A 20,862-nucleotide genomic window follows, 5' to 3' on the forward strand; every position below is an offset into this window, starting at 1 on the left:
GTTTAATGTAAATTAATATTTAGGTTTAATAGACAGAAAGTAAACCTTTAGATAAGACTGCACAAGTCACCACAAACCTAATTGAGGAAAGCGTGTAAATCCCGTTGGACTTGTCATTGTCCACCTCCAGATAGTGCACAGAAGCGATTAAGAAATCATAGGCTTTGTTCTTTTTTCTTCCAGCATAGTTCTTTTTATATTTACTTATTCAACAATTTTGTCTCTGTGACATTGTTTGGTGGTAATTGTTATACTTTTTGTCTTTTTTAATTAAAAATATAATCAAAAAATAAGAAGGCTAATAGGATAGTGGAATACAAAATTAATTTAGAATTAAAGTCAAGGAAGATTATCCTTAGGTTATGCAACACACTGGATAAGTCTTGTAAAAAGTAATGTGTACAGTTTGCTTGCTAAACAACTAAAAAAATATAAGTATGTGGAATAATAAAGGGAGTAGAATAAAATTGAAATTAAGACCTAACACACTGAAAATATTCCAAATTGCACAGAGAATTAGTAGAATGAGTTCCAGCTGTTACTTTCTTTTCAACAAGTACCTTGTGGTATAGACAGCAGATTGGTAAAGGACTACCATATTATACCATTTTCTAAGACCACTTAATCCTGATCAGGGCTGTGGGGAAGCTGAAGCTTAACCCAACAAGCATTGAGCGCAAGGCAGGAACAATCCATGAACTGAAGAGGAAACCAAAACAAACACAGAAAACTCCATGGAGCACTAACTCTGGATGTGAATCATAGACTCCTTACTGCATGGCAACTGCCATCCCAGTTGAAGGAATAATCCACCCAAAAATTATTTATTTTTTTAATGTTACTCACCCAAAAGTAGCATATAGCGACGACCAAGAACAATTTTTAATCTCATGTCTACCCAGAGAATGGAGCATTTCTGATAGAATTGGAGCCTACAATACAGTGACTAAAGCTGGAAAACAGCAAGCAGTGTCAAAAACATCCATAAAAAAATACTCATGTTGCAAAATGCAAGTGTCTTTTTATCCAGTTGTATATTTACAACGCTCTTTAGGACAGAGGCAGGACTCTTGACCAATGAGTAAGGGGTCTTCAATTCAATAGCATGATCCTGTGTCAACAGGCATTCTATTTGTGAGCTACTTTCATATTTACTTAAACAATATTTAAAAAAAAAATGCATATGTTCTGCATGCTCTGAGATGTTTTGGGGTGTATCACTGATTTCTTCCGGAGATGAATACCCAGTGGCTCAGTGGCTAATGTAAAAAGCATTGGTGATGGTCGAGTACCATATTCTAACCTGAAGTAATCTGAGTTTGCATTATTAATGCAGACTGATGCTTCCTGACTAGTATAAAGTTGTTTAACCCATGCAGATATGTTCATTCCCAAATATGTCAGGTCAGGTTGAAGAGCATGCACTGGTACCCTCCACATGATGAAAACGATTAGGATCCCAGTTAGCAACCCCCCTGAAAATTTGTGCAGTGTAGTAAACAGATATTTCCATTGAACTCTACCAAAGGCTTTTTCTCAATCCAAGGATAGTAGGTTTCTGGTAGGTTAGATTTTGTGGGTGAGTGCTGTTATATTTCAGCTAGAGTTTCTCCTCTGGTTAGGGTTCAAATTCTGATTTTATGTCTTTACTGTACATTTTTTTATTTGTATATGTCAATAATAAATGAAATAAAAAAACTATCTGTCATTCATATTAGGTGCATATATGCTTACCAGGATTATTTTAGATCTAAATAAATTCCCCACCACCATGAAATAACATCTTTCAGGTTCAGGTACTACTGTATATCTGATGCTACAAGTGGGCTTGTTTAATATATTAAAATTTCCATATCTCTGGTTTTATTATTATAGTTAGAATAACAGATTTAATTGGTGCAGTCTCTTTTAAGTTGAAACAGGTCCTTACTTGTTAGGTAAGTCTTCTGTAAGAATACTGCCTTGGCCTGTGAGACGGGAGAATGCTTTTTTTTTGTTTTGGTCATGATTGAGGCCTTTGACATTCCAGCTTACAAAGTTTAATGATTGATCAGAGATATACTACTTCTGAATATTAGGAGACTTATTTGATCTTAAATAAAAGCAGTGATTTGTTTTCTCTCTATTATATAAAAAAAATCCTTTGACGCGACAAGACTTTTTGGAGATGAGACGTTTTGGAAGAGAGATTTTTTCAAGTCCTGCAAGATGAGACTTTTGCCTTGATATTTTTTCAAGTCATGCCCTCCTCTCAAACATTTTCAAACAAGACCTCAGCTCTCATTTGTGTGAATGCTTTTGTCAGACACACTTCCTACACTCTCAGCTCTTATACATTTTAATGTTTTCCTCACTTTAAGCTCCCAATTAAAGAAGACGTATCATGTCCAAATCCTATTGAAGAATTTCATCATGAAGGGTTATCAACATAAAAAATGACTACACGTGCAATCCTTGCACTGAGAAACGAGGAAGTTACACATCAAATTGGTTAAATGTGTCCAAAAATGTCGAATGGTTACACGGAAAATTGGTTAAATGCATATCAATAGTCTATGCTGAAACAATTGGTGGTGAGCATGCAGAAGATGAAAACAACAACAATATCCCAAAGAATATCTACAACTGTTAACAATATCTGGTCTTACAACACAAAAATTACTGTAGAAAGAAGGATGTATCCAAGAAAGGTAATGTAGTACATCTAACATTAGACAACAAAGGAGATCTTGATATGCCATTTGTATTAAAATTTTAACAGTTTCTGGTTAACTATAGCTTTTGCAAAGACAATTAACAAATCCCAGAGCCAGACATTCGAAAAAGTCATTTTATTTAATACAGAGAAAGAAATGAAATTCAATCACAGGCAGTTATACGTTGTGTTGATACATATGTAACAATTCTTGTGAAAATAAAAACTGTTTAAATAGTACATCCACATCCTGATACGCGGGTGGCAGAACCGCAAAGAGGCTAGTGCGTAGCGCAGGCTGGGGGGTTGCCAAGCGAAATGAGCAGGAAGCAAAGCCCCCTAATGTTTTTAAATTTTAGCTTTAACACTTACTTCCCATTTTTATTGCTGGGTGTTACAAATGGTAAGGTAGCCAATAAGTTGACCTTAAATTGTGGGGAAAGAAAAAAGACACTGTTCCCCATCTTGGCTCTCTACTGAGTCCTAGTCCTCTGACATGCCAATAGACAGGGTAAACCAAAAACATAAAGAAACCTCCCTAAAAGCAGTAAAATAAAGATTAGGCTGTGATATCAGCAGTTAAAAACCTTTAAAGCTTTATAATAGTTCAGTCCAAGTAGTAAATTAAGATATTAAACAGTATTTGGTTAGCTGAGAATTATATTCCAAAAGACATATACCTGTACTGTACTTCTAATTTTTTATAGTGGCGTCAAAACAGATAAAATGAAAGTAAGTGTACATTTAAAATGACTGAATGAAGTTTACCATTATTAAAAACAAGTATATGCCTCCTGAACTATCAAAGCACCTTTTTATATATGAAAACAGGAATCTTTGCCCCTTCTACAGAATGCAATGACATTAATATGAGAAAGGACAAACCATAAGAACAAAGAAAGAATATGTAGACTACACACACTCTATGAGTCAAACACAAGACTCTGAAGCTGTGTCGTAGCAGTGCTAACCACCAAATGGCTATGTGTTTTCTGGACAAAAACAAGGCCGTCAAGCAATTAAAAAAAAGCTTTTCTACATATGTACCTATTCTTTCTGCACCAGGATTCTGTGCTTCTTTGAAACAGGGGCATCATAACATTGACTTCTTTTTCATAAAATCAAAGGCTTCCTTGGTGGCTTTTTCAAATTTAGTGCCATTAAGTGGTCTTCCTTAGCGGTGGGAAGATCATCATTCTGATCAGCATGATGTCTCATGTATTATATTTTCAATTATTGATCTGCTTTCTTTTCTTTTTTTAATAATTGAGACTGCAATTAATGAATATTTGTATACCTCTTCTCTGTCTTGCAATGCATAGCATTGACAGGGAGAGGCTCAAATCCAAAGGCCAAAAAGACAATTAAAAAAAAAGGTGGTCCTCATTTTAATACATGTAATAAGATGCTCTAGCATTCAGGCCACCTCATTGAACTGCAAAGTTCAGGTTGCACACAGATACACATTTCCAAGGGTAAACCAAAAACACTGCAGAGCCAATAGAATAAGACTCCATCAGTCAGAAGTGGGTTTGCAAGACCCAGTGCAAAGATGTTTTGATATACTGCAAAAAAATATATATTCCACATAATAAATTATATTGATCATATGATGGAAGATTAGAAAAGAAACTGAAGAAGAACATGTTGAGTTATTTTATACATCTTAATAATAAGTCAAATTATTAAGGGAAGCGTACTACCTATTTTGAGCATCCCTCCGGTGGAAATGTGCAGAAATCCCACTCATGGTCATCTGTGAGTTGTTAATTACACCTGTAAACTGGCAGGTCCCCTAAATTGTGGAAAATAACAGGTCCTTCAGCATGCAACAGCTCACTTTCTGTCACTGCTGTGTGTAAAATCTAGTGCTGCCAATCAGAAAGAAAACACAATAAGCCCAGAACTAATACCTTTTCTTTAATTATACATATTGTTTTGCTGTTTTTGGATCTGTAACAATGTGACATATATTTTCTGTAAATGTGCATTGTCCGTGAAGCTACAGCGTTCCATTTACTCAGTTGTTTTTCCACAGTTCACATCTCATAAAAGGACTTGTACTTTGAATGACAGGGTGAACTAATGGGAACTAATTCACAGTTAACAGTTCAGCCTGCTCTCTGCTCATTAAAAATTTACAGTACTGCTTCATAGGAGATGTTCTTTTAAGAAAGAAAGGTGTGATACTCAAGATACAAAAAATAACAAACCTCATCAATATGAATCTTTGTATTTATTATACATTAAACATCTCATTAAAAAGGAGTCCCTTTTACGTAAGTAATCCTCAGGGATTAATTTTAAATCTCCATCCACTGAAAACCTCTTGATATGATCATCTTCCCGTTTCTTCTACTGGTTATCAGTATCAGTTACCAAACGGTGGTGCTGGCATACTAAGTAGAAAAGAGATCTGTCAGTGTGTACCTCTAGACCACAGTCACGCCATGTGTGACATCTTATGCTGGTTGTCTGATGATGCAGCAAATCTGTATCTTCTTACCTCAAGCCCTGCAGAATTAGAGCAGTGACACTATTTCAATTAAAATTATTCAATCTGTCTCCAGTTTTTATAAAACAAAAAAATGCTTGTTTTTGTGGTTTGAATTTTCTTACTCCTTTTATGTTTTCTTTCGGTACTTCTCATAACTCCATCAAGATTAATGACCAGAGTCAGACAAAAACGAAATTCTGAAATGGAATATGGAGATACTGGGTGGAAGTAGATTGAGGAAGAGGCAGGCTGTGATGGCCAGGGTTGACCCTGTGGCAAGACATTACTAAAGTAAAGCTAACTTGTCTTACAATAATGTAAACCTAGCTCTCATTATCTGTTACAGGGTAAACAATAGCAAAATATAATTAGTACTATTTGACAATGAGTGGAAGGATCATAAAGCAATGCTGCTACCACAAGCCAGTTAACCTTGTAATTACTTTTCTGACACATCATGAATTAAACACAAAATAAATTCTCATTAAGGATCAAGTTAGTTTTTATCTTTCGACTCCAAAGAAGGCCTCTGACCACCTTTAAGGGGTGTCAGTCTCCCCAAGTTCCAAAATGTCCTACAAGTCTATGTGGAAACTTAGCAGCATAACTGGGAGCCACATGAGGCTCTCTCTTTCATCTATACCAAGTAAATGAAACAACTATATTAAATCTTATGTGTAATGACATTGTTTTCATACTATTTAATTTTATAATAAAATGCTGGCATTAAAAGGAAAAGGCACATTATTTACTCAGGTTAACACTGCTAGCATAAACAAAAACTCTCCAGAACTTCAGTGGAAGGGGGCCCTGTACAACCGCTCACCATATACACCGGTCTTCATTTGTTCACTGTAGGCAAAGCATTGTGCATGTCAAGCCAGAAATAACTAAAAAGAAAAAGAATGCAAAATACTAACCAAAAAGTCCATGTTTTTATCATCAGCATCACTGGCTGCTGCTCTATAACTTACATAAGCATCATTTCAAAATAATGTGTGATACAGCATCCCTCATCTCTATCTGTAAATATGATTTACTTGAAGTGATATTTCATGGGTCACAAGCTTGACACGACTGTAATCACATCTGAATAATCAGATCTGGCCTGTTTTGAAAAGAATTGATGTGACTGGCAATGAAATGTTGGGCGCTGATGTACAGCTAACAGAACACTGCATGCAAGATCGTTCAAGTAGTACAACATCTGTGTAATTTACTGTGATGAGAAAATGACAGCGTTTAAAATATGGGACAAATACCGATTTCTGAAGAAAAGGTTGTGGTACCTAAATTGGGGCTTATATACAGGATACTCCGAACTACTGTACGGGACGACTGGCAGTCCTACATTTGATTTGGGGTGATTTCAGGTACTATTTAAAAAAAAAATGTTTATTTAATTAATACATTAAATAATTAAAAATTGTAATAGTTTGACCAGGGTTTTTGATGGTTTGGAAATTTGTTTGGTAATATAATCACAACAATAATGTTAACAAGAACATTTAACAGTTCAGAATTTTTACAATTTCTGGTGATGTTCAATTTTTTTTTAGATTTCTTTCTTCATGGAAACTGTCATTTCATGTATTTGTTAGTATGATAGATAGATAGATAGATAGATAGATAGATAGATAGATAGATAGATAGATAGATAGATAGATAGATAGATAGATAGATACTTTATTAATCCCAAGGGGAAATTCACATAATTCACATAACTACTACTACTATAATACTGTTATATCCTTCTACTTTTTCAGAGCTGCTGCCATTTCTTGTGTCTGGTTGTTATAATATGATGCAATCCATGACATCTTTGCCTCACTTGTAAAACACTGTACAAAACGTTTTCAGCAATTTAATGAAAAACATTCATAAAAATTTTATTTTGGGTAACTCTTCTTGTTTGGAAAATTGTGGCATCAATTCAGGTTTGTTTTTAACTTTGAATTTAGTGCAATCCCTTAAAGTTGATGATCAAACTTTCATCTTACTGTATTTTGACATTGGCTATGTTTAAAAGTTTAAAACTCTAAAATCTCTGACATCCCCAATTAAAGTGTTCCATCAGGATTTATAGTGAACAATTCCAACAGTCACAAAACTGATCGCAGGGCAACAGTTCTCTGACTGGTTAGTGTATACACTCAAAATTAAGTTTCAGTATGATAGGCCTCTGGGCTAATGCTTTCTTTTTGCCCCATCCTGGAACCCAGTATCTCTTTGCTAAAAAGATGGATTCAGAAAATGGATATTTGAAAGCCTAATAGCCTTATATCTATAATTTGAGCTTAAGCAAATCACTGTTTCTTTGTCCAAGCTTAATTTACTTATCTTTTAATCCAAACAATAACTTTTTTTCGGTGTTTCATTGTGGTCTTTGTGCCTGGAAAACCCGATCTAAATCTGTTAAGTAGTTCTCTCGTGAACAGCGGACAGACAGACAGACAGACAGACAGACAGACAGACAGACAGATAATGGATTTTATATATATAAAGATATGCTAAGTCATATTATGGTCAATTTGTATGGGCATGTAATAGAAAAACCAATACATTTTAGAAATGACAAACAATTTTGGTCCTTATATATTTTTTTTATAGTGAATACTATTACAAGAGATACGAAAATACAATTGTTTACATATTACTGCTTTCATTATTAGGAAGTTGTGCACACTTCTAATCCTAATCCTGGCTCATCATAGTACTCATGTAGTATACTGATTTTGTATTATAGTTTCTATAGATTCTTTCATTTCTCCAGTAATATTATTAAGCACTTTGTAGCATGTAATACTAATTACAGAATGGGGTTGCATGATATAAATAATGAATGGTCCATCATACTTGAAAAATTTGCATTGGGCAAATGTTCTTAGAATTTTGTCATTCGATTAGTTTATTTATCTTATATATACAGTGCCTTGAAATAAAGTGTCTCTAATATGTTTTTAAAAAGAGATAACGTTTCCATTTACTACTACTAAAACAGGATTCATGATGAAAAGGCCCTCTTATAAATCAGCCATTTGGGAGGTAGAGCAAATTTGTTTTATAAACAGCATTATACAAGTTTTCAGAAACATGAAGTGCACTTGAGGTATTGAGTTTAGAGAACTAGGAGATCAGATATGGAGGTACTGGGTTCTGGTTCAGCGAGAAGTGGTGTTGAACTGTGCAAAGTACTGGGCTGTAGGTTCATTCTTGTAGAGTTCCTTGTCAAGAAATCTTTGACTGCAGAAAAACAAGAAAAATAAATGGATGATGTGCATATCTAGAATTCAAATATGTACTGTATTAGAAAGTATGCAATTAACAGTTGCTTTTCAATTAAGACTTAAATTTACTCATTAATTATATGAAATAAAATAAACATTCAAAGTCCATACTTTAAAAAAATAATACAAGGAAGAGAAATAAATTGAAGAAAACTGCAACAAACATTTTCTAAGCCTAAAACCAACAATGCAAATTTAAAACCTTACAACAGAACCAAAAAAAACCCCACAAAGTTACAACACTGGAGAAGCACAAAGGAACACCAAAGCAGATAGCTGTTTGTGCAGGCTAATGCCACAGCAAACTACCTGTGGCCGCATAAGTCTTAAATAAAGCTGATTGGTAATTGCTGCTTGAATCAAGGCAAGACCTGAGAACCCTAAATCATTATGACATGGAAAGATAAGGAAAGAAGGACAAAGAGACAATTCAAGATAAAACGTAATCAAGATCAAGTAAGGGAGAGAGATAAATTACAAAAATGACTAGAACCAAAAACAACTGCAAAATCGTAATGTTTCCCAAAAATTATTATTCTTACAGATTAATGATCAATTTTATGATATAAGTAATATACTGTATGTGTTATTTTTTCAAGGGTTGTTCAAAAAAAACTCTTAATTAAAAAAAAAATCTTTGTTAACCATGTTCCTGAAGTCTCTTGGCAAAAAGTATCACAAGTTGATTGAAAACACATTGATAAAACTTTCACTGTCAAATCCTGGCAAGTAAGAAAAAGGCCAAAATTCAGAATCTTTACAAACAAAAAGATTTATTATAAAAATGTTCTAAAATCACAGCAATTCACAATAATCAAAAAAGAGCAATAAACTCATCGCCACCACGAGTCCATCCAATGAACTACATGGGACTGTGGGTTTTTCTCAGCCTTAATAGGGCTTTATAGGGATAAGGGGTGATCCCTTGCAGAGATAAGCAGGTGGCCCTGCCTCTTGGGGAACAACACACAAGACACACAGAATACAAATCAGAGTTCGAACTGCCTCCTGAAACAAATTAAATTCAAAGTATGAGGCACAAATGTATTCACGAGCCCATTAAATCCAGTTAAGTATTTTGCAGGGGCCAGAGCTATTCCACCATCAACAGGCACAGGACAGGAGATACACTTGAACAGGACGCCAATCTAACAATGATTTGAAGTTTACCCAACAAACAAGAGAAAACCAGAGTGCCTGGAGAAAAATCAACATATACACGGGAAGATCATGCAGACTCCACATGAAAAGTGATTAGCCATGGAAAATTAAACTTGAATGCTGTTTCCAAAAGGCAGTAGTGCCAATGACTTTGCCATTCTAATGTAAGGTTTCAATTCAATAAAATATTAGCATGTAAAATTAACATGCAAAAGCAAAAGGTTTAGCAATAATGAAAAAAGGAAAATTACTTTCTTTGCATCATATTAATCCTTAACAAAAACAATTTCCTAGTCACTCAAAATCAATTATAAATTAAATTCTACACACACTTGGCCATTTGGACATCTAATCCTTAGCAGGCATGGTTAACCAGAAAAGGAGTTTGAACTTACTGGGATTGCTGCTCTCTTGCTAGCTGCTGGTTGTATCGATCCAATTTTCCCCTCAGCTCTTTCACTTTCTCTTCCTGTTTCTTTTGGAGCTGCTCTCCTATAGTTGTTACCAACACGCTCTGCCTGTCCCATTCTGCAGCAGATTCGTTTGCCTCAGCATTCAAGCGCTGCAACAGAGCAAAGCAAGCATGAAAAATAATGAGTGACTTCACTTTCTGAACTCAGCTACTAGTAAATGTGACAGGAGCTTATAGTAAAAAATCCAAGTAATTTAATATTCCCATTAATAAAAGAAAATTTCAAATTTGAATATTAACATTCTGAAACAATGTCAAGGGGCTGAATTATTTCTATAAGTATTTTTTATTCTATCTTTGTAATTAATTTAAACAACATTCCTGAAATGTGTTTCCACTTTGGCATTTAAAAGTCTTTTTCTATTGATTAATGTCAATAAAGTAAATTAAATCCACTGCAATTCAATGTTATAAAACAATAAAATGTAAAAAACTTCCATGGGGTGAATACTTTTTATAGGTACTGTAGGAGTACAATGACTCCAGTGGCCAGTCAGCGTATTTTGAAAATGACCTTTCTCATTGCATAGTATGAATATGAACATAAGCTGCTATCTCAACACTACAGAAACCAAAACACTGACCAAATCTGGGTATGTCTCATCTCCTCACCTTTTTCTCTGCAACCTGCTCCCTTCGCTGCCTCTCAATTTCCTCACGTTCCTCAGGACTCATGCCCTTCCAGCGGTCCACCAGGATCCGATGATGCCCCCAAAGACTTTGTCTGGCAGCTTCTGGATTTTCTGTCAGTAGATCCGAGGTCAGCTGGCCCCAGATATCCATCAGATTAATTTCTTGCTCCTTTTCATTTTCTATCCTTTGCCGCTCAGAAGACTCTTGTGCCTTATAATGAGGACAATAATAAACTTAATTACCACACTATGAATAGCAAAAAGGAAAAAACTAGCAAGGGCAGTATTTATCTGAATAAACACATCAAAAAACCTTCTTTAAGGCTGAATGGTATGTAACAATCCAAAGGGTGCTTCTTCTTTTAACTATATTGTCTTTGTTGATTAGAGTTGCAGAACAATTCATGGAAATTCAGATGTAACATTTATTGTTTTTTTGACTCATATATATTAAATAAACCACACTGAGAAGAGAAGTGGGACCAGTGGTGTCCAGTACAACAGTACCAAAGCTTTATTGTAGTCAGCCAGCGACATATTAATAGCTTTTTTGAACTCCTCTTCAAGCTGAGACAGGTGTAACGCACGCATATCCAGGTCAATCAGCTTCCTATCAGACATGTGATCTGGAAGAAAAAGAACTGTCTCAGGAAAACATTAAAAAAATGTAAGTCAGTTTGAAGGTCATTGTGGCTGTATGTCAAGTAACTTTGGAAAAAATGCATAGCATGAAAAAGAGCTCTTAGAAGATTCCATTTCATTACATCTATCTTGCTTACTGATGCTTATGTGGAGATGATGTTTTGGGTCCTATTTCAAACTGCAGTTTATGTTTAGATGACAATTTCTGGATGGATGCTATGCGACTTTCGTTACCTGCATATTTCTGAGCAGCTTTCTTCCACTCATTGTTCTCTTTCTGCAGGCTCAAAATCCGTTCATTCTCTTCTTTCTGTACTTTTGTCCTAATCTTTTCTCTAAGGTCTTCACCCTGAAATTAGTTATGAAATAAGATCATAAAACAGTGTGAGTGATGGCACCACCATTTTCATATTAAATATCAAACAAACTTTGTGAGGAACTGGGTTTAATAAATATATGGTGTCACACACATGCACATGGGAGGCAGCAAAAGGGCTTGAGTAAGGGCAGTTCCCAGCCATACCGGGATGTGGCAGAGTGATGTCACATCCAGGCTCGAACCAATTGCTGAACACCTTCATGAGCCCGACCCCTTTGATCACACTTCCTCTCTTCCACCTTTTCCCTATTCCCTCAGTTCTGTTTTGGACTTGGTTTTGTGTACATCAGTACTGTACCTACTTGAATGACTTTGCAGCCAGGAATTCAATTATACGGATGGCTGCCCCAAACCTTTCTATTACTCTGAGTCGAGTTTGTGACATTGGCATAGACGGCAGGATGGAGAAGTCACGGAAGAGAAGGGGACAGGACCTGCAATGCACCAAGTTGGGAGCGTACCTGGGCCGTGTTTTCAGGCGAGGAGGGTGTCCCATGGTTCAGCGCGACCCGGTACGGGCTCTGCTCCTGGCACACTTAACTAGGCCACCTAGCGAGGCCAGGGAGTGTGCAGGAGGGGCTCACATAGTTGAGCTAAGAAACTGGAGGTTGGACCCAGAGCAGCCGATCCTCAAACAATCCTGGTCCTTCTGGGCAATGGTAGGGCAGTGGTTACAGCCGCATGAAAAAAAGCCCTACCAAGTAATAGAGCAGGTAGTCTGCTATCTGCTCCTGAAAGCGCTTCCCCATGGCTTCACCCAGTTCACCCAGACAGTTATCCTGTCTGTCCTAGAGGTAGTGAGTGAAAACCCTGAAATGATCTCTCTGGTTAAGCACAGCATTGTGACAGAGCTCAGGGTTATAGTCTGAGAACGTCCGTATCGTCTTCCCGAGGGAAAAAGGGCTGAAGTGGAGCTTTAGATCAAACACATGGAGCTAGGTATAATTGAGGAAAGTCATAGTCCTTGGTCCAGTCCCATTGTATTGGTCGCTGAGCCTGACGGGAGTTAGAGGTTTTGCAATGACTTCCATTGGCTTAATCAAGTCTCCCAATTTGATGCTTATCTAATGCCACGAGTGGACAACCTCCTCGAGAGGCTTGGACAGGCTCAATATTTGACCACACTGGACATGACAAAGGGGTACTGGCAGGTTCCTTTAACGGACTTCACAAAGGTTAAGACCGCGTTTAGCACCCCTAGCGGACACTGGCAGTATTGTGCCCTTCCATTTGGCTTACACATGGCTCCAGCAACCTTCCAGTGTCTGGTGGACAAAGTGCTCAGGCCTCATAACTCATACAGTGCTGCCTACCTGGATGATGTGCTCATCTATTCTAGCACATGGATGGAACACCTACAGCAGATAAAAGTGGTATTGCGGACACTTGGTGAGGCCGGACTTTGGATTAATCCCAATAAATGTTTCTTTGGATTGAGCGAAGCCAAGTATTTAGGCTACCTGGTGGGTCGGGGTACCATGAAGCCACAGTGCTCCAAAGTGGATGCCATTTTGAAATGGCCCCGTCCGCAAACCAAGCGGCAGGTCCAAGCCTTTCTCTGGTTAGTGGGGTACTACCACCAGTTTGTGCCCCGGTTCTCGGAGAGAGCAGCGCCCTTGACTGATTTGACAAAGAAGAGGGCCCCAAACAATGTGGTATGGACTGAAAAGGCAGGCGCTGCATTTAGTGACATGAAGCATGCCCTTACATCCGCACCTATTTTGAAAGCACCTAACTTTTCTTTGCCTTTCGTCTTCCAGACAGACACTTCAGACACAGTCCTGGGGGCCATGCTGAGCCAAAGTGTCAATGGTGTGGAACATCCATCATGTTCCTGAGCCAGAAACTGTTGGACCGGGAGACCATGTATGTGGTGGTGGAGAGAGAGGCTTTGGTGATTAAATGGGTGATTACTCAGCTGAGGTACTACCTGTTGGTTGACCATGCACCTTTACAGTGGATGGCTCTGTACAAGGAATCAAATCCGCGGGTCACCAGGTGGTTTCTTGACCTCCAGCCATACAAGTTTTCACTCATTCATCGTCGGGGCACTCTTCATGCCAACACTGGTGCTTTTTCTCGGGTTCATGACTTCTTGGTCAGGGTCGCCCGACCCAATGGGTCTGGGCTGAGAGGTGACCTTGTCACACACGTGCACATGGGAGGCAGCTAACGGGCTTGAGTAAGGGCAGTTCCGAGTCATACCGGGATGACCTTAATATAAATTAGAAATGGTAGCTATCCCTGCCAAGATCCTTGAGTAACCCTAATGATAACCTCATCCATATGGTTAATTTGCATCTTAACTTAGGCAACCACTATGTAACTTTCAACTGAAAGACAAGTAGTCCCTGGAGTAATGGCAGTAGAGAAATGCAATTTTCCCAGATGAGAAGATGACAGGAAAAGTGTTCCTCCTGAAACAGTATGAATACTGTAGGCAAGGGAGATAAAGATGATTGAGAAACTCAGACCTTTACAAACTTTGGATGGCTAAGAGCTGCAAGAGAAAAGCAGAGGCCAGTAGTTCTAGGTGAAATTCTTACCTGGTATTCCCTGTTTAAAAAAAACTAATTGTTCTTTACTCCAGAAGTGACTGTTAATTTTGACTAAGGAATTAACAATTTACAGAGACAAAAAAGGCCATTCCTGGACAGGAAAAAATAAGTTTAGTACTTTGGGATGAATAAAAAAAAAGACTTAACAACAGCAAGAAGAGAATTCTAAATATAAGGAATGAAACATATAAAGAGAGACAGGGTAGCAAAATAATATGCTTTGACTTTTGTTTTCTTTTGTTAATTTGCATTCACCTTATTTACCCACTCCCCCACCACTGTTTATTCTTATTTCAGGAATAAAAACTCCATACCTTATTATTATTCAAAATGTGAAAGAGGAGACAGGAGGGTGTACTTCTTTTTACAAAAGTAATAAATGCTAAGAAATAAAATTAAAGCAATAACATAGTATGCTCAGAGGGTATATGAAATTATATTCATGAAATTGAAAAATGGAAAGATACTCTAGCACATGACTGCTGTACCTCAAATATCTGCAACCCTGATGGTCCACACCGAGGGTCTGTGTCAGAAATTCTAGCTGGAGGCTCCATGTGATGACCTCGAAAGTCATTGAGGTCAAAGTCCCGTCCATCTTCTCGCCGTTGAAATGTATTCCTGAACTTGACAATGTCTTTCTCCAGTTCCTTTTTATTCAATTCCTCCTTTATTTCAAGCTCTTTCAAAGCCTGGGCTTCTAAAATACGGAGTTCATCTGCAACATTAATTGAAGAAGATGTAGTAGATGAATCACTGCACATTTAATTTAAACACTAATAACTCTAAAGAACTCTACGTGGCACAAGTCTGTCTGAAATCACCATTGAGATGTAAAATGCCTAGAGTGTGGAAGAGGTTAATCTGTCAGCAAAATTCAACTTTGTGAGAATTGCCAGTTGGTGATACTAATTTTGGGTGGATCCTAGGCAAAAGGAATGGCCTTTCAGAGTCAGTAGATTAACATTGACATAATGGAGGATAGAAGGACATTTCACTCGTTCATTTGTATGGTGTGGATTACTCAAACTAAGTAGAATACACCATATCAACCAGGTAGTATAACATCCTAAATTAGAAACATTGAGCAAAAATTACAGAAAAGGAAAGGGCAATTAACATAAAGAGAACAAAGTAGGACTTTTGGTTTGAATGTTGAATGTAACCACCAAAGTGTTTATTAAATGAAAGAGTTAAGAAATATGGAAAATCATAAAGGAAACCTGCTTGCTTTACTCGCCCACCCCCGTATTTGGTTTACCAGATATACAATTTAAAGAGATTGTTATTTTCATTAGAATTGTTACATATGCATTATTTTCACTTTTACTTTAAAAACTTTTGCAAAAACAATACTTGTCCTTTATTTCTGGCCCCGGACGTGGTTACATCTCTTTCTCACAGGACGTATAACGCTGCTCGCGTGTGTGTGTGTTTGGCGGCTGAACGCACGCTAAGGAAATGGCATCGGATCATCTGCTGTTTTTCTGCTGCTGGCGAGCTGCCTGTTCTGCTTGTGGCATGTCGTTGTTTTAAGAGCTGGGAGCACATTATGCATGTCTGCCAAAAGCAATCCAACAACTGCTAGGTTAGATGTCTGTGGACTTGTTTTAAATGATGGCTCAGTGCTTTATCTCGCATGACGCTGTAAAAATCAGTACTTGTCCTTTATTTCCGGCCCCGAGTGTGGTTAAATCTTTTTCTCACAGGACGTATAACTCTGCTCGCGTTGTGAAGGCGGGGCAGCTGCTGTTGCACTGCCCGTCGATCATTTTAAAGCCTGTACAGCCACTGTCCTTTTTGCCACTTCGTGTCTCTGCTGCTTGCATTGTAGAGAGAGGGGGTTAGGTTGGCTGAACGCACGCAAGGAGAAGTGGTCGGATCATCTGCTGCGAGCTGCATGTTTTGCTTGTCGCTTGTCATTGTTTTAAGAGCTGGGAGCAAGTTAAAGTGTCTCTTGCAGGACTTCAAATCATCTTCTGAGAAGATCATGTCTCGTCTCCCTAGTCTGCCACCCCAAGATTTTTTTTTTATAATAGAGAGATATGAGTGAACACTCATTTAACGTAGTTCAGTGAGAATAACAATTTTTGGCATTTAACTTTAAAAATTTTCCAACTTCTAAGACCCAACATTACTGAAGAAGATTTTGGTCTTGCACAAAGTTCTGAGTAACTTTAATTTATAGAGGGGGACCATTAGCATATGCATAGAGCATGTCATATTGATAAAGTAACTCACAGGATGGCAAGGTTGAATATAACTGGTAAGGTAAATAGTAAAGAGAACATACAGAGTAAGATCAATAAAGACAGATATGGCAGAGGTCAGAAAACAACTGCCACCATTACACCCATCAAGGAAAATAGTATAGATAAAGACATATGTGATAAGTGTCAGTAATGAAACTGAAAAGACTAATAGTTTTCCTCAAAGTTTAGATGAACCAAACCAGTCAGGTTATATTTTATAAGGGCTGAGCAGCTCTCTTAGCCACGCTGTAGGCTAATATTTTAGATATACAGCAGACCTGCTGGTTAAAACATCAGCATGTTATGTGAATTGAGACAGCCAGCTAATGGCCAAAATTTATTTTTTGGAGTTAACCTCACCAAAAGCGATATCCCGGTTTCGCTCTTCCTCCTCACGTTGCTTGCGTTCCTGCACTTGCTGATCAAGTGCAGTAACATCTACTCCAATTGTTCGGACTCTTGGATTGAAAATCCTGCTCTGTCTCTGCAGCTCAAGGTTCTTCTGCCTTTCCAAAGCTGCAGACTCTTTGTCATTGATTGGGATGTCCACCTTGTACATTTTGATCACCTTAAACATAAAAATATCAGCAGAAACACACAGTAAAGCTTTCTTGTAGCCAGCAGAAATAATGTTCTGTAGATTGGAAGGAAAAAAATTATCAAATATGTCAGAGACAAACTATTAACATGTAAGCTTATCAATGAAGTCAGTAATGCATTATCAATATGCATCTAACCATTCATTAGGCGCATATTCATGATACATAAGGTCAAGTCAATAAATGATAGGGATGTAGATTCAAGTAATTAAATATAAATTTTAAAACTTTTTTTTTTACTTCTTCAGTCATCTAACAGCATAACTCCATGTCACCAAGGACTTGTCACTTCTACCCATATCTTGTGTCATGCATATCTGCCAGGGGACCATCCTCCTGGCTTTAGTGAAGTAAGCAGTTCCACCCCAGGACAAGAGGGGGTGCTGATGTTAACAATCTCTTCTGTTTCTCCTTAATATCAAAAGGGTGCCAATGAAAGGTGCCTTGCAGCACCCACAAAGCTCCAAGGAGAGACTAAGCCCCTTCCAGCACCAACAATATAAAAAGGGTCTTCCCAAAGAATGTGGCATCACTATTTGACCTGCTTGAGTGGAGGACAGCGCTCCAACTCCATAACCCATTATAATGGTAAAGACAAGGCTATTAAGAGACAGATTTTTTTTTTTGCTGCCCATAGCTATTTTTTGTTGTTATTAAAGGGAGCGACCTTTTGTCTGCCAACACCAGTCTACTTACTCTCCCTTGTCGTTTTCACTCTAAGGCTTTTTTTAAACATTAGCAATGGGTGGGATAGTGGGTTAGAATACTAAGGGTAGAGTGATTGTTAAAGTTGGTTTATTCTAGTATCAATCAAACAGAGTTGTTTTAAAAAAATATATAAAGGTAAATGTGCAATTGATACATGGAAATCAAGTGTACAGAAAAATATGCCTCTTTTTATGTAACCTCTGGTGAAACCTTTGGTCATTGTGGTATAATTGTTTTTCATTTGGGAGGATTAGCTGATTAAAATGTTTGCTCTAGATCATTTGTGAAACCCTGCAACCCACTACAAGCTACTTATTCCCATGATCTTTCTTTTGGTCACCGCTCATGATCATAGACAATGTTAGGAATCTCTGTTGCAAGGGCTAATGCAAAAAATCTAACATGACAAATGACAATAAAGATCTGAAGGACATCATTAGCTAAGGATGGTAAAAAATTGGGTCTGCCTGTTTGGAAACCAGGTGTCCATCCAATTGCCAGGTGGCATTAGAGTTAGTTCTTTGAATGCTACGTGCATGAAGAAATAGCCAAGACATTACAATAATCAACTCACTTAATTAGGCAGTATTATGGGAGCCAGATATTAGACAATGCATCCTCAAACATAAATTAATTGGATGGCACTCTCACACAGACCACACTATTTCATATCATGCCGATTTGGAGTTTTCAATCAGTCTGGTAACATGCACGTTCTTGAAATGAGGGTGCAAACTGGAGTGATTGGATAAATCACCTGTGCAAATCAATGCCTGATCTGTATGTTTGTGGTTGCTAATAACATTAAGTGTCTATATTCATATATGAAATCTGATTTAAAAAAAACTTCAATTACAAATATGCAGCCGAATTGCAGACTTCTATATATAAGAATGAATCGATATGGCAAATATCCACTTGTAACCAAAAGGTTTACACAATAGCTTGGGTAACTCAAGGGGAAAAATGTCAACTGTTGACAGAAACCTTTTACAATATACATCTTTTAATATATAAGCTGCATGTAATGAAAAGCTCGTATTAACGTTACCAAATCCTTCAACATTATTTCAATATAACCACAAATATCTAACAGGCTAGCTGACCATGCTAAATTGTTTTCTGTAAATTTAATCACACATTGTGTATACAATTCAGAAAAACTACTTCTACTCTTTAAGTTCAGAATGTCAAACGACTAATGCAGATAGGGTTCTTATGTTAATTTAACAGTAAATACCCGGTTCCCGTTGGATTGAGGGAATGATTACTAATGCGAAGCTGTTATAAAAAGGTTGTTACAAATGACACTACACATAACGTAAATCGAATGCTTAACATTTTACATGTTAAAAACATGGACAAATTAAATTCAACCCCGACGTTGTATTGTTAATTTTTTTATTTATTTGAAATGATGTATTTTGCTGTCTGGTTCAGTTCAGCTCTAATTTATATTCAGCAAAACGTATCCTAGCAGGATTCATTTGATGTAAACCAGTAAAACTAAATCATGATCCATGTTTTTTGATCCATAAACATGCCGCGATTTAATTTATTGTGTAAATATATATGAACGTAAAATACATTTATGGTTAGTTTACATTTAATTTCAGATAACTAAGTAACTTACCTTTAATATTGACTAAGCTGTTAGTTTTTAAGAACTATTGTCAATCGCAAACAGTCTCCGTTTTACCGTCTTTGTAGTATTCGAGATTTGGAGACTCTGATCAGTCCGCAAGGATCTTTGTGACTTGGTGACGCTACGGTGTTTCTATGGAGACAGGACTGTACCACCATAGGGGAGGATATATCAGCTATCACGTCCTACTTTTTAAAATGTTCATTAATATTCTCGAGTCAGTAATACAACAGTAAAAAAATAGTACGTATGTCTAGGTACAGTATTTAGGTATTTATCTTTTAAATGAAGTATTGATTAATATTTTAACTGGTAAATTTGTATATTTCACTATTAAGTTTAATTTTAATACAGTTTTAAAAATAAAAAGGCACCTTAAATCAACAGATCTGTGTTTTTGTATTTTTGTTTCACCCTTTGTAACCCTCCTTTACAGGAATGATCGTGTGCCCAAACCAATGATGGCTGATCGTTATTACATCATTCAAAATTCTGAAATGTATTTGTAAATTTTTCATGATTACAGTGTTTCTTGTTATAGTCAGGTTTAAATTGCTATGAGAACTGCTTTCTTTAAAATGAGAAACATAGTGTAGGGCATTAAGGAGCCGTACAGTCGTTAACACTAACTAGTCATTTCCATGGCCAATTGAAAGATGACTAAAAAAAAATGTAGATCTCGCGAGGTCAGGAAGAGGGCGGGTGTTTGTTGATGTCTGGCTGCGCGCGCTCACTGAGAGCAGCGTCGGCCTTTTTTTATTTTTACAGTGTATGCAAGAAGTGAAAAGAGAAAATAATATTTATGCTTTTGTGAGACTCTGCATTTCTTTATCATAGTGGACGCGGGCCTGTAACCTGCACCGGATCCACAGGCACCAAGATGGGTTACCTCAGACTCATCGAGATCGAGAACTTTAAGTCTTATAAGGGGAAGCAGATAATCGGCCCCTTCCACAAGTTTACCGCCATCATTGGCCCTAATGGCTCAGGTAAGAGTCGCCGAAGCCGTTGATAGGGGGGCCAGCAAGGATATTCGCATAACTGGTAGCTTATTAGCAGTTATGTCGCCAAAGTAACTAATAGAGGAAGGGATCGGGGAGGCCCAGAGGCCTCTGGTGTCGCTTCTTTCATGTTTCAAGATATGAATGTTTGAACGCGAATTAATTTTATTATTTTGCCTTTATTGTGTTTTTGCATCACAGCGTGCAGCAGTGATAAATACGTGTTGTTCGAACTGTGTAAAATGACTTTACATAAGATTTGCCTGAGTTTTTACAAACGGTTACTGTGTCTGTCAACTTGAAAGGTCCTGTTTATCGATCTGTATACAACATC

General features: G+C 37.3%; 2 protein-coding genes across 2 annotated transcripts in view; one reads left to right on the forward strand and one right to left on the reverse strand.

The window, feature by feature from the left end:
- Positions 1-7,780: 7,780 nt before the first annotated feature.
- ribc1 (RIB43A domain with coiled-coils 1) lies at positions 7,781-19,618 on the reverse strand. The gene is made up of 8 exons (XM_039775938.1): positions 19,516-19,618; positions 16,936-17,143; positions 14,812-15,041; positions 11,621-11,735; positions 11,252-11,370; positions 10,725-10,955; positions 10,036-10,202; positions 7,781-8,435 (listed from the first exon to the last, which is right to left on the reverse strand). The coding sequence occupies exons 2-8, from the start codon at positions 17,132-17,134 to the stop codon at positions 8,354-8,356; spliced, it is 1,143 nt and encodes a 380-aa protein (XP_039631872.1). The 5' UTR covers positions 17,135-17,143; positions 19,516-19,618; the 3' UTR covers positions 7,781-8,353.
- A 603-nt stretch (positions 19,619-20,221) lies between these two features.
- smc1a (structural maintenance of chromosomes 1A) overlaps positions 20,222-20,862 on the forward strand; it is a 40,152-nt gene continuing 39,511 nt past the window's right edge. Inside the window, exon 1 of the mRNA XM_039773813.1 lies at positions 20,222-20,516. Coding sequence (XP_039629747.1) covers positions 20,408-20,516 — 109 coding nt within the window. The 5' untranslated portion in view covers positions 20,222-20,407. The remainder of the gene's footprint in view (positions 20,517-20,862) is intronic.

Source organism: Polypterus senegalus, chromosome 13, assembly GCF_016835505.1.
Source record: "Polypterus senegalus isolate Bchr_013 chromosome 13, ASM1683550v1, whole genome shotgun sequence".
Classification (NCBI taxonomy): Eukaryota; Metazoa; Chordata; class Cladistia; order Polypteriformes; family Polypteridae; genus Polypterus; species Polypterus senegalus.

What these genes read in the sequence shown, in the direction of transcription:
- ribc1 (XM_039775938.1), bottom strand. Translation starts at nt 17,134, where the DNA reads ATGTACAAGGTGGACATCCCAATCAATGACAAAGAGTCTGCAGCTTTG. An exon ending in CTGACTACAATAAAGCTTTG is followed by an intron (nt 10,956 to 11,251) that starts GTACTGTTGTAC and finishes CCTCATTATAAG; the next exon opens with GCACAAGAGTCTTCTGAGCG. An exon ending in GCAAGAGAGCAGCAATCCCA is followed by an intron (nt 8,436 to 10,035) that starts GTAAGTTCAAAC and finishes GTTTTTCTGCAG; the next exon opens with TCAAAGATTTCTTGACAAGG.